This window comes from Oryzias latipes, chromosome 15 (genome assembly GCF_053564925.1).
Source record: "Oryzias latipes strain Hd-rR chromosome 15, Olatipes_Hd-rR_3.1".
Taxonomy (NCBI): Eukaryota; Metazoa; Chordata; class Actinopteri; order Beloniformes; family Adrianichthyidae; genus Oryzias; species Oryzias latipes.
The window spans coordinates 14,582,501-14,594,639 of NC_136251.1; the positions used below are offsets into that span (position 1 = coordinate 14,582,501).

The window sequence follows — 12,139 nt, forward strand, 5'->3', positions numbered from 1 at the left end:
ACAACAGGAACATCAAATTCTTGTAAAATCAGAACTTTTTAGGTCATTGTTTTCTTACTGATAGATAGATGTGACACAATCATATTATTGAGATTATAGCGTGTAAGCAAATGATAATTACATAACTCTAACAATGACATTTTACTTTGTCTACTTTTATTTGAAGTCCTCCTCGTCTGACTGTAGGTGGTGCACATGAGTGGACTCTGCATCTATTAATAGATGAGTGTCAGTGGCTCTCCTGTTCCTGTTGGGATGGCAGGAGGAGCAACACAAAAGTCAAGGACATAAAAGTTCAGTTTTAAAATGAAATGTAGTTTATAAATTAGGATTTAGGAATAGTAATGGTAAAGAGCTGCCCTGATCTCTTTAAAACAATTTTCACCCCCAAACCTAACACCAAGCTGTTTCCCCCTCAGGTGCTGCAGTGTTTGTTAAAATTGCAGTTTCTAATGGAGCTCGTTCTGGAGGAGTAATGGTACTCCTTGCAATTTACCATAGTAAAAGTATTTAGTATGGATCTTAATCTTCCAGTACAGCTTATGTAAAAAAGTTACTGTGAATAGATGTGACTCGTCCCTGCACACATATGTTTCCTTAAACAGCATTAAGACCAACATGGTTCTGGTTCTGCTCCAAAAACCTGTTAATGACGGTCATTAGGTCAGGTGTGTTTGGCAGGTAAAACAGAACATAAGGAAGTCCCTCTGAACTCTGGTATGGAACCACAGCTCTTTTGGAGAAAAAAACAGTTGTTTTTCTGATCCAGTTGGTCTGAGCATGCTCAATGACCTACAATGTAGAAAAACTGAAAACTGATGGACTGTAAAAAGTCCAGCGTAGTCATCCCCCTTCAGGGCTGAAACTGTAGTTAGTAGGGTGGAAAACCTCTTTCAGTCACACTTCAGCAACAAGAACGAACTGTGGCTGATGGTGATGATGAGTATCTGCTGGAGATTGAAGTATTTCTTGTTGGTGTTTAGATCAGGTAAACAAGCAGATTAACTCAGGACAAAGCTGAGGAGGGGTTGGAAGAGGGTTTGCACCAAAGTGCCCAACACAAAGTTGCATGTTTGAATGTGTGTAAATGCAGAAGACACACTTTTTTCCTGGATGACACTTACTTATATGTTTGTTATTCTGAAATAAGAAAGTGGCATAAAAACTGAATGAGTTGGTTTTGTCTTTTTGTTGCAGGTTTTGGTTCTGTTTTGTCTTCTGAAGAATGGACCTGGTGCTCCAGTGTTGCCTTTGACCCTCATCCAAGGCTTCTGTTGAGCACTGTGTTCAGTTGCAGGAGGTTACGCCAGTCTAAAACCGTAAGATCCAATCACTGAAGAGACAGACATGTCCCAGGCAGGCAAAGTCCTTCATCTCTATGTGGAAGTGAGATCTGTTTCAGAGGAGGAGAAGAAGGGATTGGGTAGAGGAGAAGATGGGTCCAGTCACCTGATGTTGCAATGTCCAGACGCCCTCACTTCTTCTCAGAGGAACTCTGCTCGCTCTAGTCCTACCCGGAGCCCAGTTGTATCTCCTGTCAGCCGACATCACATGGGGGTTGGAAACCACAATTTACTGCCCTCAAAGTCTTCGCTGAGGCACTCCGTGGACCGCCAGCTTCAAAATGTTGATCCTTCCACGTCTCCTACTCAGTTCCAACGGCAGGATGTGTTGTGTGAAAGTTTTGGTCAGTTACTTGAGATCCTTAGTCCCAAAACATCTGGCTCCTGCCACCACGGCTCACTTGGACAAACCAGTTCTTCTGAGATCAATCCTTTTTCTGGCAGGATGCCCATCTCCCCATCATCTACACACTCGAGCAGGCTCAGTCTGTCCCCCAGCCCCAACAATTTCTGCAGTTCCTATGAAGTCCTTGATGGTGTGAATGATGCAGGGAAGACATCTGTTGTTTCCTTTGGATATATAGACAAGGCCAGTGTTCGTAGCTACGCTGAGCTTCGCAATTCAGTGTGCAACACAACAGACTGTCTGCCGAACAAACAAGAGGGGCAGCAGATTCCTGCTCGTCTCATGAAGAGGATGAGTGATCCAGTGTGGCTTCATGATCAGCCATCAGAGGGCGGCACCTTCCACAGTCACCACCATCATTCCTCAAGAGAATCCCCTTGGGGTTCACTGAACATAGAGAGATGTACTATGGAGGCAGTTGCTAGAGACTCCACCAACAGGGTTTTAGATGAGTTTGGATCCCCAAAACTTAAGCGGAGGTTTGCAAAGAACTACAGTCCTACTCTGCCTCAGCATCATTCGTCTCCTCGCTGCCGGTCTTTGGGAGGATCGCCCGTCCTGTCCCGCAGTACATTCACCCTGCCGTGTAAGACCCAACTACAGGAGCTCAACAGGAAGCTCTGTCATAGCTCGATGAACGGATTACCCAGAAGTCCTGCCTCTGACCACCTGTGTGCCCAGACTGGTCTCACCCTGCACCCGGATGCTCTAAACTCAACCCTCCACTCCCACGGAGTGGCCCAAAGCCAACAGAGGCCATGGATGGGGGATGAGAGTCCGAGGTTGTCCAGCAAATTTCACTCACCTTTACCAGCAGGTCGACCTACCGACATCCAGCATGAGGTTCCAGCCTGTACGTTTTCCCATAGCAGCATCTCCAGGGCTTCCTGCCAGCCAGGAAACCCACAGCAATACGTAAACACTTCCCATTACGCAACAGACGCCTCATGGTGTCGTACTAATGACGTAATTGATGCGACCGTCCACAAGCCATCCCGCTGCAGCAGCAGAGCTAGTGATGCTGACAGCTGCATCAGTGACTGGACCAGTGCCTCGCCATCTTCAAATCCTGAGCACGACTTTAGGCTGGCTGTGGAGGCTAACAAGTATTCTAAAGCTTATGCAGGAAAGCAGACTCCGTCTCCCACTCCTTCTCAAGCTGAGTCGCTGATGTCTGAGAGCCTCAGGAGTTCATCAAGAGAGTCCCGTCTTTATGGCTCTCCCCATTGTTGCGGCTCCGTTGAGCATCTGCAGATGGATCAACACTGGAACACAGAAAAGCTGCCAACGCAGACTAAACCTGGATCCATTTCTCCCCTGGTGTCCCAGAGAGGACACTCCACTCCAGCATCTCCTGCCTTCGCAGCCAGGCGGAATCACACACCTGCCTGTCCGTTATCAGTTCTGGATTTGCAACAGAAACCTACTTCACCTACCAAGGAGCTGTCTTTGCACCACTGGCACTACAACCACCTCTTTGATGCATCACAGATCAGGAAACAACTGAGCTCTCAGAATGCTGAAGGTCTGCCTGTGAGCTTGACCTCTAGACAGCAAGAGTGGAGCGGTGCCCGACCAGTACAGGATGGATGGGAAGCTTGTGGAGAAAACGACAGGCAGATGTCATCTAGAACTTCTGGGCCAGAGGAGAGCTGTAAGAGGGACAGGGGAGCACCATTGGAGCTGGAGAACCACAAAGCTCAGAATCATAGTGGGCTTGCTGGGATGTCCTCTCAGAGTTCCAGTGGGGTGACAGGTAGCCTGTCCCCTGAAACCTGGAGCCAGTCAAGCCACGACACCACCCAAAGCGGCTCTGGAATGCAGGTTGGCCAGATGGAGGGGCTTTCTGAGAGTTCAGTTACATGAGAACTCAGTTCTTATGATTGTTTTTGTTTTGGTTGTGTGGGCAGTGAGCCTCAAGGTTTGTGTTACAACATGTTAGTTCGACACAGATGACAATAAAATTGAAACAGAAAAGCCACAGCCAGCTGGCACTTAGTCCTGTCTTTTTCAGTGTTGACGACAGCGCGACTCCAGACAAAAGCGTACATTAGTAGATATCAGTCACAACTAAGACTCATGAGACTTCTTTGAGTGCTAGCTGTTTTTGTGAAAGCATAAAAGTAAGAAAACTGAAAATCCTCCCAGAAGTCTAATTATATGTTTTAGAGGGAGAACCTAAAAAACACACAAAAGGTTCCACACAAGACTTTTACTGCCCTGGTAAATGATCGTTTCCATTGGTTTGGTTGCAGTCTGATCCAGATGTGGCCCTGGTCTGACCCAGGTTTGGTTTTATTCTGATCTAGAACTGGTTTCCTTTGATGGTCAAACTAGGTTTGTAGTAAAAGGTGTGAAAGTTCACCTAAGCTTAGGTTTGGACCAAACAATAGAACTATTGTTCCTCTTGAGAACAATATATGCACTTGCAGATGAACTCTGGTGCACGTAGAACATCGTCAATCTCCTCCACAGTGGAGCTCTCTTGATGTCAAGCCAGTTAATCGCTTGTAATCGACCAACTTTATGTTTTACTAGGCCTAAGTTTGAGAACACATAATCAACTCACAGAGAGTTTTATCATCATGATGCAAAATAATTTAACAAAATCCACAAGTCAATTTAGTTTTAAAGCAATAGGTTGTATTTTCTTGAATGCAAAATGGAAGTTTTTGTAGTTTCTCATGAAAGAAATCAGACTTCATCTTAAGAAAAACCTCTACCTTTTTCAATTTAACTCTGCCATCGTGCAAACTTTTTTATTCCAAAAAACAGGTTTTTTGAAAAGACTACTAACATGAAATCCAAATGTGACTTAAATCGAGTTGTACATATGTGAATCTAAATGGAAAGAAGTTGGTAAGCTTCCTCAGCAAGTGATTATAAAAAAATTCCATTTTCATTTTCAGCTGAAAAAAACAAAGTATCTGTTATCTGATCAGTTTCTTACTCCCCTTGCAGTCAGGAGGGGACACAGTGTCAACCCTACCGTCGCGGTCACAGAAGATCGCTCGTGCAAAGTGGGAGTTTCTGTTTGGGGGCAAGTCGGAGGACAGTCGCTGCAGAAAAGGTGCTAAATATTCAGGATGCTTGACCTTGTTTTTTAAGATGTAGTTTATCAGTAAATCTGTACTTTTGAATAAGTAGTTTAGATAAACTTTAGAAATGATGCAGGTTCTCTAGATGCATGTTGTTCTTCATCCTTTGAATTCCTCTGTAGTGTCTTACAAACATCGCTTTGTCAGGTTGTTATTCTCTTCTTACTGCAGAGCTTTGTTAGCATTTTGGTTGATCAATCTGGGTAAAGCCATCCAGGTAAACAAGAAACCCCAGGCGCCTTCAGCACCTCTTAAGCCAATTAGCTGAAGCTTTAGAAACGTAAGAAGAGGTCTTACACCTGTGTTACCTCACCGCTCCCCTCTGCTCCTTCATTTAGTCTTGTGATTTGACCAGGAGGCAGCAGATGACAAAAGTTTAAGCACTCTGGTTTGTTCTGGCAAAACGTTTAGAAACAACCCAAGATTTTTAAAAAAGCACTGAGGGATAGTAGGCTTTTGCCAGCGATCTTACGCTGATGGCTAACTTTTGAAGTTTTCTGTTATTGAAACTTAAGGTATTTACAATGTTAGTTTATAATTAGTTTGTAGTTGGATAATTATTGTTTACATGTCCCTCCTTCAAATATGATCAGCTTTGAGGGGCTCTTTAAGCCAACAGATGCTACTTGATTTTCTTCTGTTTATTCTTTTTATAAAGAAAAAATTTGCTGCAGACTACATTCTCAAATTTCCTCCAGGAGAACCTTTTAATCTAGAGAGTTATTTATGATTTTTGAATAAAAAAACAAACAAAACAGATGTTTTCCCAGAGGCATTGGTTCTTCTCTGATCTGGTGATTCTGAATTGATCAATGAGTGTGTGTGAACTTGTTTTTATATACTTGTGAGGACCTGGATTTTTCTGTTTTTTTATGTCAATATTTGATGTAAGGTTGTTGTAGGTGTGGGTAGGACACATTGTCAACAAAGAGGTCTCCTAACAGACAAGTTTGTGTTGTTTTGCGTCATTTGCAGAAGCTTTGCCCACAACGCCTCCAACCAGCAGCCCGCCCAGCCCTCCCTCCTCCCTCAGCCAGGGCCCAGCCTGTCCGAGGAGGGGGTGGGAAGGCGAGGGCCCGAAGCTGTCGCATCACGCAGTCCGTCAGGTGGAGGTGGAGCTGGTCACTCCCCATACTCGAGGTGCTGCCCTCAAGACAGGTATCATCCGACGCTCCATCAAATACTCTGAGACGGACTTGGACGCTGTGCCGCTGCGCTGCTACAGGGAGACGGACCTGGACGAGGTGGGTTCTGCTTTTGTTGGGTCTGATCGTTTTGAGTACTGGATCAGGACCATATGTTGTTTTCCTCTTGGTCATGCAGGTGATGCGGGCGGAGTCTGAGGCACCTGAGGAGGCGGACTCAGCCTTTGGTAGTAACCGCAGTGTTTTGGAAAGCTCCAGCTTCACACCCTCCAATCCCTCCCCAAAACCTCACTCAGTTGAACGGGAAGAAAATGAGGATGAAGAAGAGGAGGGAGAGGAGGAGGAAGAGGAGGAAGGAGTGGCGAGTTGGGCCAGTGTGAGGATGCTTGGAGACAGGCGGAGACAGAGAGCTGCCAAGGAGGAGGAGGAGGTTTTCAGTCTGTTGCTGAAGGGGTGAGTTCTGGAGTGCGGTCTGACCCAACAATATCTTTGAAAAAGTCTAGAGAAACCCACAGGAATGTGGACCTCCTTTACACAGATTTACCTGACAATGGGCTTGTCCTTATTTCAGCAGCTCCTTGGAGGCAACGTCTGAAACCCACGGGGGCCTCAAGTCTCCTATCTCGGTGGGAAGCCCCCGCAGACCCTCTGAATCCAACCTGGATTCCTTCAGCCGCCACTTTGAGAGCATCATGGAGTCCCACAGGGCCAAAGGGACGTCCTACAGCAGCCTGGACAGTGTGGATCTGCTGACTTCCGGGTCCACTTCTGTGTTCACCTTTGACCTGCCAACGCTCACCCCAGAGATCCAGGTATGTGGGGAGATATGAACTATGGTCAGTCTTGGTGAATAGAGGATGTGATGACTTTTTCTGTGTCCAGAGTCAGATCTGTGAGAGCGCCAAACAGATCAGCGAGCTGAGTTTTGCCCCGCTGGCCCATTCTGATGCATCCACCCCCTCAGAGATGTCCCGCTCCGAAATTAGCCTTAATGTTGCAGGAAAGGACCTCAGAGCAGGCTCCAAGGTCAACACGGGCCTTCCAGTCCGGTCCAAGTCAGAGAAGGAGACATGGCGCCGCTCCATCCTTAAAGATGGCTTCAGGAAAGCCAGCTCTGTCCCCGTGCTCCATAGTGAACCGAGGTGAGTCGAACCCGCAGGTTCAGATCAGGACTATGGCTCCCTAAAGAGCCACAGGTCCAGACCTTTATATTTTCTAGAGGCTCATGGATGAAAGGGGCGTTTGTAAAATCAGATCCTCTATCCTGCATCGTTTAGGCTGATGTGTTTGGATAAAGGCAGAAACAAATGCTTTCAAAATTACACTTACTGTAATTGCCGGGTTATAGAGTGTACCTGATTACAAGCGGCACCCACCCAATTTAATGAGGATTAACCACTTTTTACATATACAAGCCGCACTTGTATACAAGCTGCATATTGTGGCAATTCAAGTGGCACGTCACTAAGACCACAATAGTCTCAAAGAGGGAGGCGTAATCAGTAATTTAGCCTACTTAATTGAACACACCCACATCTGCATAACAGCATGGACTTGACTTCAGCTCACAGGTCCCTCAGTTATGGTGTGAAACTTCACACCCAGATTCCCCACTTCCCATGAGTCTTAGGGGAATATACCCCGGTTCGCCACACTATGTTGTAGATTGAGGATGTATATGTGCTGAAACTGCGTGCGTGTTTAAGAAGGAGCAGGGAGCTGCAGCGGAACGCGAGAGCAGCTCTCCCCTCCTTCCGCCTGTAACACGGCAGCAATGTGGAAATAACAGGGCTGGTTGAAAAAACATATCAGTAAAATAGAGCAGTTGTGACTTATAAGCGCGCGTGGCACGCACCTATGCATGCTCTACGCGGCTCTGCGCGGCGCGCGCGCCTTGGTGCAGCGCGTGCGCCAGAAGTTTCCTTCCACAACAGTGAAGGAAACTTCTGGCACGCAGCAGACCGGCTTTTCCAAACCCGTTGGTAATGGTGGATTTTTTCACACTTCTTTTAACGATTGCTTGTAACTTGAAAGGTGCGTCATGTTGTAGTGGCGGTCACGTGCATGTTGGGTCTAATGGCACCAAAGGATTGTGGGATGCGGCTGGGCATGGGTTTCTTGCACCATGACTTAAGTGTCTAACAACTGAAGTGAGGTCCATGCTGTTTGGCTGTTTGAGTGTGTTAAAGCAATCACGCTTGTTGCTGGGCAGAGTATTATGCAGGGAGTCTCCCCTATGAGGCTGCCGGAGCGCACCTGGCGTCCGATAAATAAAGGCATAAATTAGTCACATCATTGAATAAGCTGCGGGGTCGGATGTTGGTGACAAAAGTAGCGGCTTATAGTCCGCAAAATATGGTAATTTTTTAAGGTTTTATAATTATCCGCCAGTTGATGATTTTTCATTTACTGTGTCTTCAGTCTGCTTTACAGGCATATTTGTGCCCCTTTTCAATATATTCAATAAGTTCAAGTTGAAACGATGTCAATTTAGGCTAAACAATGTCATTAAGCTGGATAGCATTTAGTCTGATTTTGTTGTCATAGTAACTTGGTGTGTAAACCTAACCTGGTCTAGACCAAGTTTACCTGAAGAAACTCTGGGCTTAGTTTTGGCTCCTCCCACCTGAGAGTCTGCAGGATCCATCAGAATCACCGTCTCATTTCCATATTCCATATACCGTTCTCCTGGCAACCTCTAAACACAGACTTGTCTATCAGATTGCCAGATGAAAAAGCGAGATTCTGCACTCCATAAAAGATGTGTTCACTGCTCTGGAGTCTTTACCCCACTGCATCCATCACTTTGCATTGCACTTGGTGATGTGTGGCTTGGATGCAGCTGCTCGGCCATGGAAACCCATTCCATGAAGCTCTCTGCGTTCTGTACTTGGGCTAATCTGTAGGTCACATGACGTTTGGAGCTCTGTAATAATTGACTGTGAAGAAAGCCGGCGACCTCTTTGCACTATGCGCTACAGCATCTGCTGACATCTCGCTGTCAGTTTACCTGGTCTACCACTTTGTGGCTGAGTTGCTGTTGTTGCCAAACTCTTCCATTTTGTTGTGACAGAGCTGACAGTTGACAGTGGAATTTTTAGGGTTGAGGAAATGTCATGACTGGATTTGTTGCACAGGTGGCATCCTCTTCACTGAGCTCCTGAGAGCGGCTCATTCTTTGACAAATGTTTGTAAAAACAGTCTGCATGACTGAATGCTTGATTTTATGCACCTGTGGCCTGGCCAAGTAATAAAGACACCTGATTCTGATCATTTGAATGGGTGAGTGAATACTTTTGGTAAAATAGTTTATATAATTTGAATGAATCTCTTGCATTTGTTAAAGTAGCAGTATCTGTCTGCAGTTATTTGAATTTGACATGTCAGATTATTGTTGACCTGTTGCCTCGGTGATCCAAAAAACCTGTTGCCACTGATGTCCTTTTTCCTGTTTCCTGTTTCCTTTACATTTGATAACTCAGACTTGTTAGTGTTGGTTGATCTCTTGGAGAATGTGATCATTTTCCCATCATCCTCTGGTTGACAGAAATCTAAGCTCTTATTATTCAGAACATCGTCAGAGACATGTAAACGCGAATAATCCTGTTTCTGCTCATATAAACATGTCATTTACAGATTATCTGATGTAAAGGCCTGCAGTTTGTTGGTGGTTCATGAAAACTATTTAAAACACACACTGTTGCAGTTCAGCAGAGAACCAGGAGGTGGCAGCATAGATACACATCACGTCCACCTCTGTGTGAGAGTGGATGTGTGTTTGTCATGAAAATGGAATCCGATCTTTGGCTCACAGTAAATTAACTTGTTTTTTCAGGAAATGTCACTGATGTTTACTGTACAGCATCAGAGAAAACATCCAGTTGAAGTGAGCTTTTCTTGTCATTGTAAAAGGAAAACAAACTGAGCTCTTTATCTGTTTTAATCTATGTTTTATTTAAAATCAAAAGCTTACACAAGCTAACTCCTGAACATATCTAAACAACGTCACCAACGTAGTTAAAAAAGCAAATTTAAAAGTTGGTAAAAAGCAAAAAGAGAGTGGCAGAGTTGAAACTTTAGCTTCTTGGTTTTTCTGGAGATGATTGAAATGTCTGCCAGATCTTCTCAAAGTGCGTCTTTGTCCTTTTCTTATTGAACACACAACAGGAAATCTCATTCATATCAATTTGACAGCATGGAGCAACACAAAAACTGTAATTAAAAAACACAAGTTTTAACACAATAAGCGTGCTCATTGTGTGAAGTGCATGCAGACATGATGGACTGACAGGAAACAAAATCACAGGTTTTATGACAAAAATCAACTAAAAGAAGCAAAGCAAAGATGCATTAGAATTTATCCGTGTTTATCAGTTCTGACAAAATATTTCTGTCAAAACTCTGAGATGTAATTTGAGTTTGTGTGTCTGTTTGTTGGGATGTTGGTATGGTGTTGTGTTGGTGTCCATTGTGTCTGTGTGTGTCTGTACTGTCTGTGCTTGTGTGTGTCTTTGTTTGGGAGTTTGAGCTTATTGTGAGTGTTTGTGTGTCTATATTTGTGTGTTTGTTACTATGTCTCTGTGTTTGTAGTTGTTTGTGTGTGTCTGTGTGTTTGTGTATATGTTTGTGTTTTTGTTCATGTTTCTGTGTGTTGGTGCGTGCCGCGCATGTGTTTGTGTGTACTCTCCTGTGAGAACCGCCAGCTGTTAAACGTTTTCATTTCAGTTTTTTGGTTTTGTTGTCTTCATCATTGTTTTTGTTGTGCATCTTGTTGCCAGCTAATAACTTTAGTTGTTGTGGCCGTTGCTAAACTCTTAAAGACTAAACTTGTTTGAGACGTTTTTGACTTTTTTTTTACTCCAACTTCAAGTGTTTAGGAAAAATTGATTTAAAAACTCCTCTGGAGGAAAAAGTAAACCAGAACCAGAACTTTGACTGAAGGAATGCAGCACATGAAAAACAGGCCCACACCCAGACTGCAGCTGCTGCTTCTTCTGTTTCACCCAGACCAAACCCCTCCCAGCACCTCCAACACTTACGCCCACACTTCTGACCCCAATCTCAGTCTTCTGTCCCACAATTCCAAGCAGAAGATCAGAGTCACACCCATGTGGTCGCTCACAATCACATGCACGCTCACACATGAAGTTCATCAGAAAAGAATTCTAGATTGGCTCATCCTTCAGCATTCAGAGAGGGGGGGATAAGAGAGACCTCCCGTTATAGAACCAGAGACGCCCTTTTTCCTGCTCCTCCTCCTCCTGCTCTGTTTCATTCATGAGGATCTTTTCCATCTGGTGTCCTGGAGCTCTAACCTCTGACCTGCTTCCTCTCAGCCTGTTTCACTGCCCTCCTTCTCTTTCAGGATCTGAATCGGTGCTGAAAGCTTTGTTTTTTCCGGCCTCCTCCATGAAACAAACCTTAAAAAGGAATGTTCTGAGCGGAGCGGCATCAACAGAATGGGCTGATGCAGCTTACAGGCAGAAACTATCCCACAGCTGCAGGAACTTTCCCTCAAGTTTGAGCTCCAGGTTTGTCTGGGCTCCTGATTTGGGTCGCTTTTGCTCCTCGACAGCATGAGCTGTGTCTGCAGGAGAGGAGCCAGCAGGAGGAGGATAAAAACTTCCAGGAAGGGACGATGAGACAAAAGGAGGAAGAGGGTAAGGAGAGGACAAAGCCGGGAGGGGAGGAGACCGGGGAGGAGGAGGAGGAGTGGCGTCCTGGGTCAGGAGGAGAGGAAGCACATACCTCCGTCCCCTTGCAGAGGGAAAGCCCAGCTGATGGTCAGTGATCGAGGAAGAGCGAAGGAAAGCTCTTCAAGAGAAAGCCGCTGAAAGCCAAGGCGAATTTTTGAGAGGAAGGACGAAGAAGAAAAGAGGAGGAGGAGAGGACGCCAGCCTAAGGAGGAGTAAAAGCAGGCAGGAGATGATGTCATGTCTGTGTGACATCCTCAAACCAATGTTTTCCTCGGTGCCACCTCCCCTCGCTGACGCCCCTGGCTGGCACGTGTAGTGGGCGGAGCTCCTCTCTTATGGCAAACTACCTTTTATGCTGGGGAGGCGGGTCCCTGGAGGATAAGTTCCTGTATGCCCCGCCCTACCCGGCTGTGTACAGGTGAGGGTTGTTTAGTGATGTCACTGGGCTGAT

At 45.4% G+C, this 12,139-nt stretch overlaps 1 protein-coding gene across 5 annotated transcripts in view; it reads left to right on the forward strand.

Moving 5' to 3' along the window:
- Positions 1-12,139, forward strand: part of psda (pleckstrin and Sec7 domain containing a) — a 36,287-nt gene that overhangs the window by 5,863 nt on the left and 18,285 nt on the right. For 2 of the 5 annotated variants that reach the window (XM_078931467.1, XM_078931466.1), the window contains exons 2-6: positions 4,711-4,819; positions 5,823-6,091; positions 6,171-6,445; positions 6,564-6,804; positions 6,875-7,134. In XM_078931467.1, coding sequence (XP_078787593.1) covers positions 6,174-6,445; positions 6,564-6,804; positions 6,875-7,134 — 773 coding nt within the window. In that variant the 5' untranslated portion in view covers positions 4,711-4,819; positions 5,823-6,091; positions 6,171-6,173. Of the gene's footprint in view, positions 1-1,197; positions 3,574-4,710; positions 4,820-5,822; positions 6,092-6,170; positions 6,446-6,563; positions 6,805-6,874; positions 7,135-12,139 lie in introns of all 5 variants that reach the window. The other 3 variants (XM_023963357.2, XM_020709371.3, XM_078931468.1) reach the window with 3 other exon arrangements.